Here is a 20,947-nt window from a genome sequence, read left to right as displayed (position 1 = left end):
TTTTTTTGTTATTATCCCTCAAAAAAGAGTCCGGGGACGTCCGTTATGATATTTTATAGCATCTCCGAATTCAGTTTTTAAAAATTTTCATTTTTGTGGAAAGAAAGCCGGGGAAACTGTAAGTATCACATACCCTTAATTAAAAAAAAATTATTCTTAATTCGTCCAGGAATTTTAAGCAATTTTTTATGATTTAAAGTTTCGAGGTTTCTGTTAAAAAAATGTAAAAACCTCAATTAAAAAAAAGTAATCTTTTCAAGTGTAAAATGATTTTTGGATCTTTTCAAATCTTTCAATATTTCTTCAATTTGTTCGAATTAAAAAAAAATTGAATCTCGCCAAATGAATACATTCTCCTTTAAAATCTTACAGTTTTTTATATTTTAAGTAATTATTTCAAATGTTCTGAAATCTTTTTCAACTTTCTCTTAAAATTCAGTTTTCAAAATAAGAAATTATTTCAACATTCTACAAAATTAAAAAACTTGCCTTAATATTTAGGAATATAAAGAAATGTCTTCATTCTCCTTAACAGTTTCAAAAGTCTTAAAAAGCTTCTGTCTTCGAAGTATATATTCTTTTTTTAATTTTTGGAAATCTTTACAACTTTTAATTATTTTCTAATCGTTTCAAAACTTCTAAATTTCCCCAAACTTACTTGATTTATTTCTAAAATTTTATAATTTGCAAAATTTGGCCATAAAATCTTTTAAATTCTTTGTCAAAATCTTAGGAAATTATTTTAATTGTTGTGAAATCTTTTTTAATTTTAGCATAGAATTGATTTATAAAAGTAGAAAATCTTTTGAGATTTCCCCAAAATTTTACAAATAAAATCTTCTACATTCTCTTTCCAAAATTTGGGGAACCATTTTACATTGTTTTATAATATATTTTCCAATTTTCCCTCAAAATATTTATCAAACTGAAAAATTATTTGAAATTTTCTCAAGAATTTAAAAAATTTTCTTTTGATTATCTTAAAACCCGCCAAATAAAAAGAAAAATACTGGGGGAAAAATAAGGAATAAGTTACACAATTTTAAAAATCCAGTTATGTGGCTATCCTCTATGAACCGAAAAATTTCGAATTATCGAGAGTTTGAATTATGGAAAATAAGTACAAAAAAATCTGGCTATTTGTACCGTAATTTCGCTGCATGTAGCCTAATTCTAAATTCTTCTTTATTTTTTTATTTTAGTTTTTTTGTGTGGAAATTTTGAATTTTTGTCGAAAAAATACGTCAATAATCAATTTATCTATATTTGAAAAATTTGTAAATGAGTAGGTGACAAAAATATCAAAAATTTCAGGGGACAAGGATGTTTTTATTCGAATGCCGACTGGGTCAGGAAAATCTCTCTGCTTTCAGTTACCAGCTGTTTTAAAGGAAAAATCTGTGACATTAGTCATTTCGCCATTGATCGCTTTGGTGAAAGTAAGTTTAAAATTCTTAAGGCTATTTTTATTTCTTACATATTAAATAAATAATAATGATAATTATTTATAAATATAACTTTCTTTATCAGGGTGTTTACACTCTCCTGGAAAACCGAGAATTTTCAGGGAATTTTCACATGCCTGGAAAAACCTGGAGGTCTTAGGACATTTTTTAAGTACTTGCTTAATTTTTTTTTAATTTCTAATATCAAATTAAATAAAAATGTCACTGGATTTAACTATTTTGTTGAAAATTCGTTTTTCTTTTTTTTTTTTTGGTAGAAAATTTTCTTTTTTAACCGATAATTTAATTATTCTATTTTTGGTTTAAGATTTATATATTTTTTTTTAAATCCATCTTTTACATTATAAGTTTAGTTAAAAATTCATCTTTTTGATTGAAAATTGAATTATTTTGTTAAGAATTTGTTTTTTTTTATTGTTCAAAAATATTGCTTATAACTGAAAATATATTACATTTTTTGTAAAAAACTGATCTTTAAAATTGATATTTCTAGTTGAAAATCCATCTTTTTCCTTAAAAATGCAACAGTTTGGTTACAACATTTTTTTCTCTCTTGACTGCAAAATTTTTCTTCGTTAAAAGTTCTTATTTTTTGGATTAATTCAACCATTTTTTTTATTTAAAATAAAAATATTTTTTGGTTGAAATATCAACTATTATATTTTTTGTTGACAATTTTATTTTTTTAGGTGAAAATTTAACTACCTGATTGAAAGTTTAAAAGTTTTGTTAAAAAATCATCTTTTGGTTTAAAATTGAACTATTCCACTTGAATATTCTATTATTTTAGCTGAAATTTTAACTCTTCAGTTGAACCTTATCTTTTTTAACCGATATATTTGACTATTCAATTTTTGGTTGAAACTTTATCTTCTTTATTTATAATTCAACTATTCTTGTTAAAGGTTCATCATATTAGTTGAAAATTTAACTATTTTGTTAAAAATTCGTTTTTTGTTGTTGAAAACTTTTTTTTTACTGAAAATTTAATTATTACTTTTGAATATTCTATCAATTTAGCTGAAAACTAATCTCTGTGTTTGAATATTAACTTTTTAAACTTTGAATATAACTTTTCAATTTTTGGCTCAAAATTGATCTTTTTCAGTTGAAAAATTGTGTTCAAGATTCATCATACTAGTTGAAAATTCATAACTTTGGTTGAAAATATAACTATTTTGTTAAAAATTCTTTTTTTTTTCTTGGTTAATTAATTATTTTTTTTACTGAAAATCTAACTATTACCTTTATTGTTTGAACAATAATATTTTTAGTTCAAAATTCAACACTTAAGTTAAAATTTGTTCTCTTTTAGTTGAAAATTGAATTATTTGGTTGAAAATTAGTGTAATTTGTTGAAAAATCGTCTTTTTGGGAAGAAAAATAATTGAGTTTTAGTTTTTCCTTTTTAGTTGAAAATTCATTACTTTGCTTAAAAATTTTACTATTTTGTTAAATATTCGTTTTTCTTTCGTTGAAAATTAATTTTTCAACTAAAAGTTAATTATTCATTTTATGGTAGAAAAAAAATGTAAAGAAAAATTTATCTATTTGGCTACAAATTCATGTATTTGATTGAAAATCAATATTTTTGGTTTTAAAAATTCATCGCTTTGATTAAAAATTTAACTATTTTGTTGCAAATTAATTTTCTTTGAACTGATAATTTAACTATTTCAGTTGAATTTTTAAACATTTTTGTTGAAAATGTATTTTTTTTCTTTAACATTAGCTATTTTAACTGGCAATTTAACCATTTAATTTATGTCTGAAAATGCATCTTTTTTTAGTTAAAAATTCATCTATTCTGTTTGAAATTCAACTATTCCTATTTAAGCTTTGTCCTATAAGTTGAAAGTTCATCAATTCGGTTGCAAATTTAACTTTTTTATTGAAAAAAAATTCTTGGTTAGTTAATTTTATAACTAAAAATCTAACTATTGCATTTTTTAAATTCATCTTTTTTAGGTGAAAAATCACATATTTTTGTCAAAAATTTAACTATTACATTTTTAACTATATTCCATTTTTTTTAAATTGATCATTTTTAGTTTAAAATTTAACCATTCGATTGAAAAATGTTGATTATTTTTAGTTAAAAATTCAACTATTTTGTTCAAAATTCATCAATTTTATTGAAAAATTGTCTTTTTTTGTAAAAAAAAAATCATCTTTGATTCCACTCAAAAAATCACTATTTTATTTGATTTTTTTAAGTCCTCACTTTGGTTCAAACTTTAACTGTTTTGTTCACTCCTCTTTTTTTCTTGGTTTTTAATTATTTAAAAAAAAATTCAGCTGTTATATTTCTTCTTGAAAATTAATATTTTTTATTTGAAAATTCAAATATTTGGTTTTAAAATTCATGTAATTTGTTGAAAAATCGTTTTTTTTTTTATAAAAAAGTAATATTCTTGTTAAAAATTCATCTTTTGCCAAAAATTCATGATTTTAGTTGAAAATTGAATTACTGGGTTGAAATTTAAAGTTTTCTTAAAAATTTCTTTTTTTGTCGACAGTTAAAATATTCCAATTAAAGATTGATTCATAATTTTAGATAAAAATTCATGTTTTTGATGGAAAATTGAACTATTTTTTTTTTAATTAGTTTAATTTTATTTTTGAAAATTAATATGTTTAACTGAAAATTTATTTTAATTTTGTTCGAATTTATGTTCTTTAGTTGAACATCAAACCATTTGTTTAACAATCCATGTGTTTTATTGAAAAATCGTTTTTTTTAAATTCATCTTTTGGTTTTAAAATTCAACTATTCCAGTTGAATATTTTTTTTTTTTAGTTGAAAATACTTCTTTTTGGGTGAAAATTTATCTATTTGATTGTAAATTCGTTTTTGTTTTGTTTTGAAATTAATGGTTTAAGTGAAAAATTACATTAAAAATTGTTTTATATTTTCAAAAATGCAATATTTTGAGTTTGAAATTCAGGAATGTAAATCGTTTTATATTGAATTTAATATAGTAACCACATTCATTTTACTTAAAGATGCACTAAACTTGAATCCTAGGAATATAAAATGTTTTTTTTTTTTTGTTATTATTAACCCTCAAAGTGTATACATGGTAAAATTCACGGTAAAGTGCATCGTGGGTGTTTAACACCCCAGCGTATTTAATAATGTATTGTTCAACCCCTATTGAATATTTTGTCACAATAAAATTATCCGATATAGTTTAAGGCATCTTTTATAAGGTAGATTTGATTTTATAGCCATTTATTTATTTTAAGTTTGTTAAAAAAATTATTGAAAAAAAGTGAAAAATGGGTTTTTTTACTTAAAAATGCATAACTCAAGTCATTTTAATGATTTTAACCTGAAAATTTATGACTATACTCTTGAAATAGTGTATTTTCATTAAAAAAATTGCAACATGGGTGCTTTCAAAAAAGATATTTATTTGCACAGTTGAAAAGTCAATTTTATTGATAAAATGATGAGTTAGATTATTTGCTTTTAAATCGATTTATTATCATAAAGATTGAGGAACTTTGACATGTAATACGATAAAAATACAAGAAATTGAAAAAGAGAGATATATAACTGTATTTTAACAATTATATTTTATTCAACACATCCACACTGGGTGTTATGTACCCCACGGTTCTTTGACCTCCACTTTCAGCAGCTCTACTCAATTTTTTTCGAATTAAGTATGGTTTAGAACAGTTTGAAAATTGCTTGGGGCGTCAGATACCCACAATACACTTTAAGGGTTAAACATGCACTAAATTTGAATCCTAGGGAGATAAAATAATGTCTTTTTTTTTGTTATTATTAAAATTCATGGACTTGAAGGACAAATTTAAGAACTTATTTTATATTTTTTTTAGTATTATTTATTTCAAATCTTTCTAAATTAAACATATTAGTTACTTTCTCTGAAGAAAAAACAGCGATACAATTTTACATATTAACAGTACTATTTTTACACATCCATATATTTACAAGGACTGAAAAAAGACATTGTTTATTGTCGATTGTTTAAAAAAATGAAAAATGATACCCTACAAAAATCTTGAGAAACTCGGTAAAAACTTGAAATTGTCTGGGAATTTTTGTTCAGGTTTTAACTAGACATCCCGATTATTAATTACGACTTTTTTTGCAGAATCAAATTGACTTCCTTGAGAGCAAAAAAATCGTTGCTCGTGCAATAAATGCGAAAACGACGACAAACGAGAGAAAAGCAATCATAGACGATCTAACTTCCAAATATCCAAAAATTCAGTTGCTCTACGTGACACCCGAAATGTGCATCCAACCAAATTTTAGGGTAATCAAATATTTCCAACTTTTTTTTTTAAAGTCCCTTTTAAATTCGTAATTCTCATTCGAGGGAAATAATTTCAGTCGATCGTGAAATCCTTGAGCAGCAACAAATCACTCTCCTATTTGGTAGTCGACGAGGCCCATTGTCTCAGCCAATGGGGCCACGACTTCCGGCCGAGTTACCGAAAGCTCTCCTACTTCCGGGAGTCTTTTCCGGAAATTCCGGTGATTGCTTTAACAGCAACAGCGACGAGCGATGTAATTAAATTCGTTTTTTTTGTTCTTTTTCTTTTCTTTTTTTTCATTAAAAAAAAATCGAGATATAATTATATTTGACGAGCGAAATATTTTAGGTGATTCAGGATATCGTTTCATCCTTGAATATGAAGAATCCATTGATGATCTCGACGCCAATATTTCGATCGAATCTTTATTACGATGTCTGGTTTATCGACGCGATAAAAAATCCAATCGCTCATCTCAAAGACTTTGTTGTCGAAGCCCTTGGATCTGATGAAACGCCAGACAAGAAGGTAGGAGTTCAATTTAAAATTGAAAGAATTGGTTTATTTTTTACGAATTTTGTATGGATTTTATTCGAATTTTTTATGAGGCTTCATTTAGCGCGTTTTTCTGGATATATTTTTCACATGAATTTATTATATTATTTTGTTTTGGAGACAAATTTTATTTTTAAATTTCAAGATTAAAAAAAAATGCGACATTTATGTTCGTGATGTAATATGATGTAATATGATGTAATATGTAATATGATACAAAATGGCCGCCGGAGCGGGAAATGAGAGTGAATTGATTTTTTCACCGGGAATTTGACAAATTTTTTAAACAAAAAATTTGTCCAAGTTTGATTTCAAAAGTTAAAAAAAAAATTATTCTTTGGATTTGTTATCTTTATCCGGGAATGGAAATGAAAGGAAATTTTTTTCTTTGATTAAAACGGCCAATCTGATTATATAATATGTAATATGATGGAATATGACAAATTTAACTTGAAAAATTGAAACTTTAGATGTTTTTCCATATTTTTCGAGATGGAAAGAAAAATTTGGAATTTACAGGATATTTAAAATTTATTTATATTATAATTTTTTTCTAATCTATTTGATTAAGTATTTGTCTTTTTATTTGGTGAAAAATTCATCTTTTGGTTTAAAAGTTCCTCTTTTTTGAGGATTAATTATTTTAGTGAAAAATTCATTTCTTCGCTTAAAAATGTAGCTATTTTGCTGAAAATTCTTTTTTTTTATTGTTGAAACTGAATTTTTTTAACTGAAAATTTCACTGTTCAATGTTTGGTTTAACATGCATCTTATTCATTTAAAAATTGAGCAATTTGGCCTAAAATTGCAGTATTTTGTGCTAAGAATATTAGCATTTTTAGTGAATAATTCACGTTATTGGTTATACATTTTTTTTAGTTGACAATTTAACTATTAAATTGAAAATTCCTGTAAACATTTAAAATTTTATTGAAAATTAATCTTTTTGGTTCAAAACTCATGTCTTTGATTACAAATTAGTTTTTCGGAAATTAAAAATAATTTGTTTAACTGAAAATTTAAATTATATTTTTTGTAGAATTTCGTTTGAAAGGACTTTTTCAATTTGGTTGAAAATTTATCTATTTTGTTGAAACTTTATCTCTTGTGGTACAAATTAATCTTCTTCATAATTAATTCACCTTTTTTGTTGAAAATTAATTTCTTTGATTAAAACTAAGTTTTTCTTGTTGAAAATTAATTTTTTGGCAAAAATTCTACTTCTTCTTGATATAAATTTAATCTTCTTGGTTTAAAATTTAACTATTTTGTTGAAAATTTATCTTTTTTCGGTAGAGAATTATTCTTTTGTGTTAAAAATTTAAATATCGGATAAACAATGCATTTTTTGTCGAAGGTTTATTATTTTAGTTAAAAATTAATTTCTGTGCTTTAAAATTTAACTATTTTTTCAAAAATTCTTTTTTTATTGTTGAAAATTCATTTCTTTGAATGAAAGTGAAACTATTAGGACAACAATTTCTTTAAAAAATCAAATTTTTGTTGAAAATTCATGTATTTTGTTAAGAAATTCATTTCTTTCATTGAAAATTAGTTTTTCCTATTGAAAATTAATTGATATTTAATCTTCTCGGTTGAAAAATATCCTTTTTTCGTAGAAAATTAATCTTTTGGATTGAAAATTCAACTATCGGCTTAAAAATGCTTTTTTTTGTTGAAGGTTGATCATGTTAGTAAAAAATTAATTTCTTAGCTTAAAAATTTAACTATTTTGTTTAAAATTCTTTTTTTATTGTTGAAACTAGATTTTTTGACTTAAAATTTAACTATTCCAAGTCTCCTTCTTTGTGGAGACTTTGTCTTTTTTGGTAGAATATTAATTATCTGCTGGGGAACTAAATATCTTTTTTGGTTTGGAATTCATGTATTTTGTTAAAACTTAATATTTTTGGTGAAAAATTAATGTTTTTGGTCAAAAGTCTTTTTTTGTCAAAATTAATTTTTTTGACTTGAAAATTATTTTTTTTTTTAAATTTAAACTGAATTTTTTGAACTGGAAAATTCTTGGTAGCTCAATTACCTTTTTGGTTTAAAATTATTTTTTTGGTTGATATTTTCTATATATTTTTAAAACTTTATCTTTTTCAGTAGAATATGAATCTTCTTGGTAACCAGATTACCCGTTTTGGCTTAAAATTAATTTGTTTGGTTAATAACTAAACTATTAAGATGAAAATTCCTTTAAAAAATCAAATTTTGGTTTATAGAAATTTAAAGCTTTTTGTTGAAAATTCATTTTTTTGGTTAAAAATTTTAATAAAAAAATTCATCTATTAACTAAATTCAATATTTTCTTTGGAAATTATTGATTTTTATTAAAAATTGATCCGATTAGCTGCAAACTCACCTATTTTCTACAAAATTCGTTTTTTTTTTCGAGGTAAAAATTCAAATGTTTTGTAGATAATTCGCATTTTTGGCTTTAAATTAAAATAATATTATAGTAAATTGATCTTTTTTGGCAGAGCACTAAATTTCTTGGTGGAAAATATTTCTTTTTGGTCGAAAATTTCACTATTTGGTTAAAAATTAATCTTTTTTGGTTGGAAATTAATTTTTTTGTTACAAATTCATTTTTTTTTGTTCGTGAACATTTTTGTAGTTTAATAATTCAATTGTTGATTGGAAATTAATCCTTTATCAGTGGAAAAATCAAACATTTCCTAGAAAATTGATCAATTTGGTTAAAAAATCGTCTTTCTGATTAGAAAATTAATCTTGTTTGTTGATAATTCATCTTCTTGGCTGAGGATGCAACTATTTGGTTGGAAATTAAAATTTTTTATTTAATAATTCGTTCCTCTTTTGTTTGAAAATTAATTCTTTCCAAACTGAAAATCTAACTACCATTTTTGGTGGAAAATTTATATTTTCAGGTTGAAAATTCAACTGTTTTGTGGAAAATTCATCGAATAAAGAAATTTTTTATTTTTTAATAGATGAATTTATTCATTTCTGGGAAAAACATTTTTTTTTTTTTGTTGAAAATATATCTTTTTGGTTTTGGATTCAACTATTTTGGTAAAAATTCGTCTTTGTTTTAATTCAACTGCATGACATTTTTTGTTGTTGAAAATTTCTTTTTTTAAACTTAAAATTATACTATTTCATTTTTGGTTACGAAGCTAATTGTTTTAAAATGTAACTATTTTGTTGAAAATGTAATGATTTTGTTAAAAATTCAATCATTTTGTTCAAGACATATTTTCTGGTCGAAAATTAAACTGTTTTATTAAAAATTTATCCTTTTGGATTGAAAATTCGTCTTTCTTTCTTTTTGATTAAAAATTAAAATTTTGTCTCTTTGAAATATCAACTATTGCATTTTTTGTCCATAATTCATCATTTTGATTTTTAAATTTAACTATTTATTTCATTTATTTTGTAGAAAATGTCATTTTTTTAAATTAATTTCTTTTCGTATAAATTCAATTATTATGTTTTTGGTTGATTTTTTAAAAATTGAAAAATCAACTTTTTCATTGGAAATTCTGTTATTTTATCGAAATTTTATCTTTTTGTTGGAAAGTTAACGTTCTGGGTTAAAAATTTATCTTTTTAGTAGAAAATTCAACTATTTAGTTAAAAATAAAACTATTTCTTGAACATTCGACTATTTGATAGAAAATTAACGATTTTGTTGAAAACTAATCTTTTTTTTTTAGAAAATTCAACTATTTGTTCAAAAAAATTCTTTTTGGATGAGAATTCCTTTTTTTTTTGTTAAAAATAATGTTTTTAACTGAAAATTTAATCATTCTATTTTGGTTGAAGACTGATCTTTTTTTCGTCGAAAATTCAACCATTTGGTTGAAAATTCATCTTTATTGATTGCAAATAATATAAAAATATTCAACTATTTTGTTCGAATCATATCAATTTCTTTTCGTAAAAATGCGAATTTTCCGTTTTTTGTTTCAATTTTTTAAAATTTCAAAATGATCTTTTCTAGTGGAAAAATCAACGTTTATTTGAAAATTCGTATTTTGTAGAAAATGCAGCTATTTAAAAAAAGTTGTCTTGGTTGAATTAAAATCGATGGAAATTTCTTTTTTTTCGTTGAAAACTACATTTTTTAACTGAAAATTTAACTGATTTATTTTGGTTGAAAGCTGATATTTTTTAGTTGAAAATTCATCTTTATTGATTGAAAATAAACTTTTTTGTTGAATTTTATCTTTTCGGGAATAGATTTTTTACTCTTATGAAAACTTAATTCTTTTGTTAAATATTCGTCTGTTTTTGTAGAAAATTAATCTTTTTGGTTCAAATTTCATATTTTTAAGTTGAAAAATAACTATTTGTTTAAAGATTCCACTATTTTGTTAAAAAATATTAATAATTTTATTGAATATTCAACTATTTTTTCCAAGTCATATTTTTCGGTCGCAAATTCACCTGTTTTATTGAAAATTTGTCATTTTGGATTAAAAATTTACTCTTAACGGTACAGAAGTAATTATTCTTGGTTAAACATTCATCTTTCCTTCTTTTTGATTTTATATTAAAATATTGTCTCGTTGAAATATCAACTATAACCAACTGTAATACTCGTCTTCTTTTTTTGAAAATTAATTTATTTTCATAAAAATTCAACTTTTCCGTTTTTTGGTTGTATTGAATTTTTGTATTGAAAAATGATCTTTTCTAGTGGAAAAATCAACGTTTGATTAAAAATTCTTGTAGTTTGTCGAAATTTTGTCTTTTTTAATGAAGAGTTGACCTTCTTGGTTGAAAATTTATTTTTTTGGTAAGAAATTGTTTTTAGGAAATTTAACTATTAAAAAAATTGTCTTCTTTGTATTGAACTGGATGAAAATTTCTTTTTTTGTTTGTTTGTTTAAAAATTAATTTTTTAACTGGAATCTTAAAAATGCATCTGTTTTTGTAGAAAATTAATCTGTTTGTTTAAAAATTCGTCTCTGTAAGTTGAAAAATTTAGCTATGTGTTTAAAATTTTATCTATCTTCTTAAAAATATGAATTATTTTCGTGAATATTATTTTCTGTGAATGAATTGAATTTTAGGAGAGCCGAAATTGCGGAATTATATATTGTAGACGAAAGGAGGATACCAGTAATATTGCTGAGAAATTGTCGAGTCTTGGAATTCCGACTCTTGCTTATCATGGGGGTAAACATTTTATTTAAATTCTAGAATTATCTTTTCAGAAAAATGCAAATATTTATGTTTTATTAATTTTTTTTCTAAATTTTATATATAATTGTTATTTGTTGTGTTAGGGTTGAAAGGCAAGGAAAGGGAAAGCGTTCAGGATAAATGGACTTCTGGAGAAGTTCCGATTATCGCTGCGACCTGCAGTTTTGGAATGGGGGTCGACAAAGGGCCCGTGAGGTGAGTTTTCAATTTAAACTGTTCAAAATTCAAGAATTTCGAGTGTAGACATTTTTTTTAATTCAGCAGTTTCAAATTTCACTTCAAATTTGAACTATTTTCGATCAAAGACTTGAAGACTTTTCGAATTTAATTAATTATAGGTCATTTCAAATTTTGGGCTCAATTCTGCTGAATACGTTATTGTATGATTGAATTTAGTTGATTTTTTGGTGTATTTTTTAAAATTTTCTTGCAGTGAATTTAATTGTGTTTCTTTTAATTACTTATAATTCCCCGGAATTACTTTCATTTTTATTGAATTTCGCGGTATTTAATTGAACTTTATTGCATTTTAATTCAAGTTTATTGTTTTCCTCTGCATTTTTTTTAATTCCCTGGAGTTAATCAAATTTCCGTTGAATTTCTCTCAGGTTTACGTGAAATTTATTATAATTCAACTTTAACTATCTTTATTTTTTCGACTAAATTTTATTAATTTTTTCTTAAATTCCATCCTATTTCATTGAATTCAGTTGAGTTAGCTTGAATTTCTATTAATTCTTACTTTGATCTTAACACCATTTAATTCCGTTGTGTTCCATTCAATTTTTTTTTGAATTCACGGAAATGACTCTTATTGTAATATAAATTCAACCATTCTGTTGGTAATTCATTTTTTCTTGTTTATTTGTTGAAATTAATTATTTTTATCTCAAAATTTAAGTACATATTTAGTTGCAAATTCAACTGATTGGTTGTGAATTGTCTCTTTTTTATTGAAAATTTATTGATTTTGAATATTTCTTAAAGATTTTAAAACTTTCAAAAGATTTCAAGAATTTTTTATAATATAAAAAGAGTACATTACAGTGGATGTCAAAGATTTCGAAACATTCTTAAGGTTTTAAATTATTTTACCAGGTTTTAGAAGATTTAAAAATATTTTACAAAGATTTAATTTCACAAAGATTTCACAAATATTTAAAAGAATCCATAAGGATCTAAAAACAATCAAACAAGATTTCACAAAGATTAAAGAAAGATTTTATAAAATTTTTGAAATATTTCAAAATTTGGAATCTCATCTATACCAGGTGCCTTTCCATCCTTCATTATTCCTAAAACCTTAACTATTTCTTTCCTTGATATGTCCTCTTCCTCATCTCTTTCTCTACCATATTTTCCTCCCTTTATAGCTTTTCTCTCTACTCCTCCTAGCAAATCCAAAAAATATTTCTTCCCTTCTATCCATTTCAATATATTGGTTTAATCTTTTTCTTCTTTTTCTTTCTCTATTTGCTACCTTCCATACCTCTTCTTCCGTCCTAGCCTTCTCTGCCTCTTCCTCAAACCTTTTATTCTCTTCCTCTTTCTTTTGATAACAGAACACCCTCTTCTATTCCCCCCTTTACTAATTTCATTTTTGTTTGTGCACTCTAATCCTATTTTTATTTCTCCTATCATTTTTTCCATCTCCTCGTCCACATTTCCCTCTCCCATTTTGATATTTCTGACCTTCTCTCTAAACTGTTCTTTTCCTTCCCTTGACCAGTCCCCTTTTCCTACACTTTTTACACTTACACTTTTTACGAATCAATATAATTACCTACCTCTAGTTTCTTAACCTTCTCTCTTACCTCATCATCCACTATCACACAATCAATTACCGTTCCCTTTTCATCTCCTGCGCGTGTATATTCTCCTTTTCCATCTCCTTCTATATTTCCGTTTAAGGTAGACCATCCCAACTCTTCTATGCTCTTCAACAACTTTTTTCCCTCCCCATTTAGTACCTTATCTTTGGATTTTCTTCCTCCCTCTTCTCCCCATTCCTTTCCTCCTGTGTCTCCTGTTCTCGCATTGAAATCCCCACCTATTATCAGCCTAATCTCTTCTTTATTTTCTTCAATCATTTCTTTCATCTCCTCTACTTTCTCCTGCATTTCACCGTTTACAGAAACCCCTACTACCTTCCACTTCTCTCCTCCCATCATTTCCTCTTCTATTATTGATCCTTCTTTTTGTTCTTTCCTGTATTTTTTTCTTTCCCTGTTATACATTCATTCCTTACTCCCATCACCATTCCTCCCATTGCTCTGCCCTTTTTATTCTTCCTCTTTGCATTTTGCACTTGCCATTTGTAACTTCTTGGTAACCTTTCCCTTACTCTTTCCCATCCCTTTTCATCTAGCCACGTCTCCATCATTATTAGTACATCCCATTGTGTCAAATTTCTCATAAACTCTCTATCCTTTCTCTCCAATCCTGCTATATTCTAGTAACATATCTTCCATTCCTCCCTTCTTTCGTTTCTCATATTTTTTTCCTTCCACTATTTCTTATTTTCCTATCTCCCGTTCCTTCCTCTTTTAGTTTCCCTGCACCTCATTTCTTACTATCTCTTCTCTTTCTTCATCCCAATCCCACCATACTCCATCTATCTGAATTCTCCCACACTTAACCCATGTTCTCTTTCCCTTTTTTCTTTCCTCTTCCGCTATTTTCCTTAATTTATACTGCATCTTCCTTTCTACCCATGTCAAATCATCCTCTATTCTCTCCGGACTACCATAAACACCTCTTCTTTGTCATCACCTCCCTCTTATGTTCCCATTTCTTCACTTTCAGCAGTACCATTATCTCCACTCTTCGCCCTTCTCTTCCTACATTTCGCACTTCCTCTATCTCTACCTTCGCATCAAACCTTTTTAGTACTTTGTCCGCTCCTTCCTTCAGCTCCTTCCCTTCTAATATTATACCCTTTGTCACTATGTTTCTTTTTTTTTCTTCCCTCTCTTTCTTTTCTATTCTTTGTTCTATTTTTCTACGCCTTACCTTTCTCTATTCCCACTCTCCGCACCTATAATCGCCCGGTTTGAGCTTTCTATTTTTTTCATTCTGGGTTTCCATATAATAACCTCTTCTTTGTCATCACCTCCCTCTTATGTTATAAAATCCAACTGCTTCCTATTTTTTATAAATAGTTTTTTTTTCAAATGTAAACTGTTACGCTTTTCGTTGAAATTTCATCTTTTTAGATTTAAAATTCCACCGCTTAGTTGAAAATTTAATAATTTTCTTAAAAAGTTTTTTTTTTTTGTTAGTAATTCATAATTGAACTTGAAAATTCTTTATTCTGTTTTTCTTAAAAGTTATAATTCTTTTATCGTAAAATTGAACCATTTCCTTAAAAATTCAATTGATTGGTCGTGAATTGATTTCTTTGATGATAATCCTTATTCTCGGTTGAAAATTCGTCCTTTTGGCTTGGAAATTCAACAATTTCATTGATATTCTTTCCTTCCGTAAAAAAATTTTTTATTCAAAATTTAACTATTCTGTTGAAGATTCAGCTTTCTCGTTTGAAAATTCATCTATTTTTTTTAGATATTTCACGCTTTTGACTTAAAAATACAGCTTTCGGAATAAAAATGAACTTTCTAGCAGAAAATGGAACGTTTTGGCTTAAAATTTATGTAGTTCGCTGAAATTTTTGTTTCAAAATAAATTTTTTTACTGAAAATTTAACAATTATATTTTTTGATTGAAAATTCTTTATTGAGAAGAAACTTCTATTAGTTGTTTAGAAATTCATGTATTTTGTTTAAAATTAGTCTTTTTGGCATGGAAATTCAACAAGTTGTTTGAAATTTTTTTCTTTCTTCAGTAACAAATTTTTTTGATTGAAAATCCAACTATTTTGTGGAACAAAAATAATTTAAAAAAAAAACAGTTGGATTTAATGATAAAAAAAGAATCAAACAAATTAATTTATAACAATAGAGATACATTTTCAATGGAATAAATGATATTTTACGAAAGCCATACAATTTTGAACAAAAAAGACAAATTTTCATCAAAATACATGAATTTCTAACCAAATAACTGAATTTTCTTCAGAAAAATATGAATTTTTAACAAAATAAATTATATTTTTTAACAAATTAATCGAAATTTTAACTAAAAATGATCATTTTTCAATCATACATTCAAATTTTTAACTGCAAAAGATCAATTTTGAATCAAGTATATACAGTTTCAACCATATAATTAAATTTTTTTTAAATAGTTGAATTTTCAAACAAAAAATTTCATTTTTTACCAGACAGTTTTATTTTTAACCCATAAAGGTGAAATTTTCAGCAAAAGAGATGAATCTTTAATGAAATAGGTAATAATTTATCATAAACATACATTTTCAAGAAATTAATTGAATTTTTAACTAAAAAAGTTTAATTTTCAACCAAACAAAAACGAATTTTTAACATAATACTTACTTTCTCCGCCACATAGTTAAATTGTCTACCAAATTGTTGAATTCGTGAGCCGAAAATACGAACTTTCTACAAAAAACTTTATTTCTATCAAGAAAAAATGTGATTTCTAAAGAAAGATATAAATTTTCAAACCAGAAAGGTAAGTGTTTAAGGAAGTAGTTGAATTTCCAATTTAAAAAATTTTTTATTAAAGAAAGGGGAAAATATAAATCAAATTTTTTAATTTCCCAGCCAAGAAAAATAAATAAATAATAAATAAATTATAAATTATAAATTTACATAATTTATTATATCATAATAATCCTTTATTCAGGCATATCATTATCTAATAAAAATTTAAAATTAAATTTTATTTATGAAGTTTAAATTCATTACACTATTCTGTCATATTAGAAATTTATTAATTTATTAATTAAGTTATAAAATGATTTATAAAATAATTATTAAATTAATTAATAAATTTCTAATATGAAAGAATAGTGTAATGAATTTAAACTTCATAAATAAAATTTAATTAAAAATTGTTATTAGGAAATGATATGCCTCAATAAAGAATTATTATGATATAATAAATTATGTACATTAAGTAATTATGTAATTATGTAAATATGTAATTATGTAAATCAAGAAAAAAGTTAATTTTTATTCAGTTTAATCTAATTGTTGGATTTTCAAGTCAAAAAGACAAATTTTTAACCAAATATATGAATTTTCAAATTCGTGGAAGTTTCTATTGAAAAGTTAGTTTTCTATAAAAAATATAATAGTTACATTTTTCCTTAAAAAAAATTAATCTTGAAAAGAAAAAATCAAAGAACTACATGACATTTTAGTCAAATCATTAAATTTTCTTTCAATTTGTTAAATTTGCAAGCTAGAATCAAAATTGTTGACAAAACAGTTAAATTTTCAAGAAAAAAGTTAATTTCTATTCAGTTTAATCTAATTGTTGAATTTACAAGTCAAAAAGACGAATTTTCAACAAAATTATGAATTTCCAAACAATTAGTCGAATAATAAATCAATTTTCCAACCAGAAAGATAAATTTGATCTTTCTGGTTTGAAAATTTGTCCCTTTTTATAGATATTTCACATGTTTTGGATAGAAATAAACTTTTTTTATTGAAAATTGAATTGGTATCTAGATAATTCGTGTTTTTAAACATTAATTTTTTTCGTTCAAAATTCATATTTTATTTGAAAAATCTCCTTAGTTCCTGCCCTAATCTCAATTAGGCCATTTATTTAATTATTTAGATTATTAATTTCGTTATCTTGAAATTGGGATGCATTTGAAGATTTTCTCGACTTGAAATTTGTTTTCAGATTCGTTGTTCACTGGACTGTCCCACAATCAATTTCTGCCTACTATCAGGAATCGGGAAGAGCAGGCAGAGATGGAAAGCCAGCCTTTTGTCGCGTCTATTTTTCGCAGGATGAATGCAATATTATTTCCTATCTGATAAAAGAAGCAAAAGGCGAATATTCGCAACTGCCGCCCAACGTTGCAAAACACAAGTGGAGCGATTTTGAAAAATCCGTTTCCTTTTGCATGGACGTAAAGTAAGTTTCCAATTTTATCAATTTTCAGGGAAATTTTAAGTCAGTGATTAAACACAATTTTCTGCTGATGCCACTATTTTCTTTTTTTTTAATTTTCCATTTAAACAAGAAAATATTTTCATTTTACATTAAAAAAAAAAAAAAACAGTTTAATTACACAAAAAAAGAAAAGAATTTCTGACAAAATCGTTGAATACTCAACCAAAAAATGTGAAATTTCTACCAGAAGATATGAATTTTCAAATCGGAAGACCAACTTTCTACTGACAAAGATTTTTTAGTCAATAGGGAAAAATGTGTATCCAAAATGTTGAATTTTCAAGCAAATAGTTTAATTTTTTATCAAAAAGATTATTTTTTTTTTAATGAAGATTCATTTTCTATCAAAATTCACACCCAGTCAGGTAATTTTTTTAACAAAATAATTAAATTTTAAATTAAAAGTAATTTTAACACAATAAAACATGAGTTTTCAACTAAAATTTTTATTCTTAAACAGAAAAAAAACTAACTTTTAAGAAAGTAGTTCAAGTTTCAACCAATGAGTGGAATTTTCAAGCTAAATATATGAATTTTCCACGAAAAACATAAAATTTTACCGAAAAAATTAATTTTGAATAGAATTTTTTTGTTAGCAAAATAGATAAATTTTCAACAAAAAATGTTATATTTTCCACCAAATTTTCGAGCCAAAAATACGAATTTTCTAGGAAAAACGTTGATTTTAATCTAATCAGAGGCATTTTTGACCAAAAAAGGTCAACTTTCTACCAAAATAGATCAATTTTAAAATTAAAAGACGAATTTTTAACGAAGAAAATTTTCTCAGTAAATCAAGAAAACAAAATTTTATGAAAAATGTTAGATTTTCAAGCCCAAAGGTAGAGATTTAAAAAAAACAGTAAATAATTGAATTTTCCGCCAAGAAAATGAATTTTCCACCAAGCGGATTAATTTTTTACCGAAAAAATTTGTTTTAAATAAAAAAATGTTCAGCAAGCTTTCTCCCAAAAGAGATAAATTTTAAAATTAAAAAGACGATTTTTCAACGAAGAAAATTTTCTCAGTGAATCAGGAAAACAAAATTTTTATGTTAATTTTTGGATTTTCAAGCTAAAATGAAGAGTTTTCAACAAAGCAGTCAAATTTTTAAACAAATAGTTCAATATTCATATAAAAAGATGAATTTTAGACAAGGAAAATTAATTTTCTAAGAAAAAATATAAATTTTTCACCAAATAGTGAGATTTCCGCCTAGAATATGAATTTTCCACCAAAAGGATTAATTTTTTACCGCAAAAAATTAATTTTCAATAACATTTTTTTTTTTAGCAAAATACATAAATTTTCAACGAAAAATGTTATATTTTCCACCAAATTTTCGAGCCAAGAGTACGAATTTTCTAGACCGAAAATTGATTTTTTAATCAAAAAAGTCAATTTTTATCCAGAATATTGCATTTTTGACCAAAAAGGTCAACTTTCTACCAAAAGAGATAAATTTGTAATTTAAAAAGACGAATTTTCAACAAAGAAAATTTTCTCAGTAAATCAGGAAAATAAAATTTTATGCAAAATGTTGGATTTTCAAGTCCAAAGGAAGAGTTTTAAACAAAAACAGTCAAATTTTTAACCAAATAGTTAAATTTTCATCTAAAAAGATGAATTTTTGACGAAGAAGAATAATTTTTTAACAAAAAATATGAATTGTCAACAAATTACATAAATTTATAACCAAATAGTTGAATTTCCTATAAAGCTAGAGAAATTTTCAACAAATTGCATACATTTTCAGTTAAATAGTTTGAACACTGGATGTGAGGTTAGTCCAAATTCTATTTAATTAAATTTTACTTAATATTTTTTTGGTTTCTAGAATTTTGTAGATAAATATTTGATTTTTTAAATTAAGAAAGACAATTGTTGGAAAAAATTGAGTAGTTACATTTTTATTTCAGGAAATTAAGTTCCAATACAAGATAAAACAACTAATTTCTACCATATAGTTCCATTTTATGCCAAATTGTTCAATTTTTAAGCGAAAAGGACGAATTTTCTATAAAATACATGCATTTTTAACTAAGTGGTTACATTTTTTAACAATAGAATGAATTTTCAACTAAGAAGATTAATTTTCTACTGAAAAAGACGAATTTTCAGCAATTGACATGAATTTTAAAACAACCAGATGAAGTTTCTTCTAAAATAGATAAATTTGCAATAAAAAATGTAATAGGTAAACATTCAGATAAAAAATTAAGTTTGAAAAAAAACGAATTTTTTAATAAAATACATAATTTTTCTACCAAATTGATGAATTTGCGAGCCAAAAATACGAATTATCTACAAAACAGTTCAATTTTCAACAAAAGAGTTTATTTTCATCTAGAAAGTAGGATTTTCAACAAAAAATGTGTAATTTCTACAGAAAGCGATGTATTTTCAAACCAAAAAGTTGAATTTTTTTACAACCAAGTAGTTATTCAAAAAATAAAGAAAGAAAGTTGTAAAATTTGTTGGGCAAAAAGACGAATTTTTAACGAAATAGTTAAATTTTAAGAGAAAAGAGTTTATTTTTAACCGAAAAAAAAACGAATTTTAACTTAACAGATAAATTTTTTAAAGAAAATCGTAACAGTTTATATTTCATGAAAAAAAGATAGGTAAACATTCAGTTAAAAATTAGTTTTGAACAAAAAGAAAAGGATTCTTAATGAAAGTCATAAATTTTCCACACATAGGTTAAATTTTCACCAGTTTATTGAATTTGCGAGCCAAAAATACGAATTATCTACAAAACAGTTGAATTTTTAACAAGAGAATTCATTCTTACCTGTACAATTGAATTTTTCACCAAAAAGATGAAATTTGTACAGAAAGCGATAAATTTTTAAACTAGAAAGATGAATCTTCAAGAATTTTTATAGAAATATTTAAATTTGAAGTTAGAAAGTTAATCATTAATCAAATAAAGAACAAATTTTCAACTCAAATTATAAATCTTCACCAGAAAAAATTAATTTTTTAGAAAGTATTTCAACTTTCAGCCAAGGAGAGAAATTTCCAACCTAAAATTAAAAAAAAAAAATCATTTTATTTCAAATTACAAAAACAGTTGGATTTAACTAACAAAAATGGATTTTCAACAAAATACTTGAATGATCAACTAAAACAGATTAATTTACTACCAAAAAATTTCATTTTTAGCTAAAAAGGACGAAATTTCTACCAATAGAGATACATTTTCAATGAAATAGATGATTTTGTACGAAAGCCATACAATTTTGACCAAAAAGGACGAATTTTCATCAAAATACATGAATTTTTAACCAAATAGTTGAATTTTCTTCCAAAAAATATGAATTTTTAACAAAATAAATTATTTTTGAACAACATAGTTGAAATTTTAACTAAAAAAAATTATTTTTCAA

The 20,947-nt window shown here is 24.6% G+C and overlaps 1 protein-coding gene across 1 annotated transcript in view; it reads left to right on the top strand.

Moving 5' to 3' along the window:
• The window catches only part of LOC117170903 (ATP-dependent DNA helicase Q5-like), a 53,633-nt gene that overhangs the window by 8,701 nt on the left and 23,985 nt on the right, over nt 1-20,947 (top strand). The window contains exons 2-8 of the mRNA XM_033357951.1: nt 1,315-1,439; nt 5,597-5,761; nt 5,839-6,015; nt 6,111-6,290; nt 11,366-11,471; nt 11,582-11,693; nt 17,280-17,516. Of these exons, the coding sequence (XP_033213842.1) occupies nt 1,315-1,439; nt 5,597-5,761; nt 5,839-6,015; nt 6,111-6,290; nt 11,366-11,471; nt 11,582-11,693; nt 17,280-17,516 (1,102 nt within the window). The remainder of the gene's footprint in view (nt 1-1,314; nt 1,440-5,596; nt 5,762-5,838; nt 6,016-6,110; nt 6,291-11,365; nt 11,472-11,581; nt 11,694-17,279; nt 17,517-20,947) is intronic.

The sequence above is a fragment of the Belonocnema kinseyi genome, chromosome 1 (assembly GCF_010883055.1).
Source record: "Belonocnema kinseyi isolate 2016_QV_RU_SX_M_011 chromosome 1, B_treatae_v1, whole genome shotgun sequence".
Lineage (NCBI taxonomy): Eukaryota > Metazoa > Arthropoda > Insecta > Hymenoptera > Cynipidae > Belonocnema > Belonocnema kinseyi.
The sequence above is the reverse complement of the archived record's forward strand: the minus strand, read 5'-3'. Positions and strand labels throughout refer to the sequence as shown.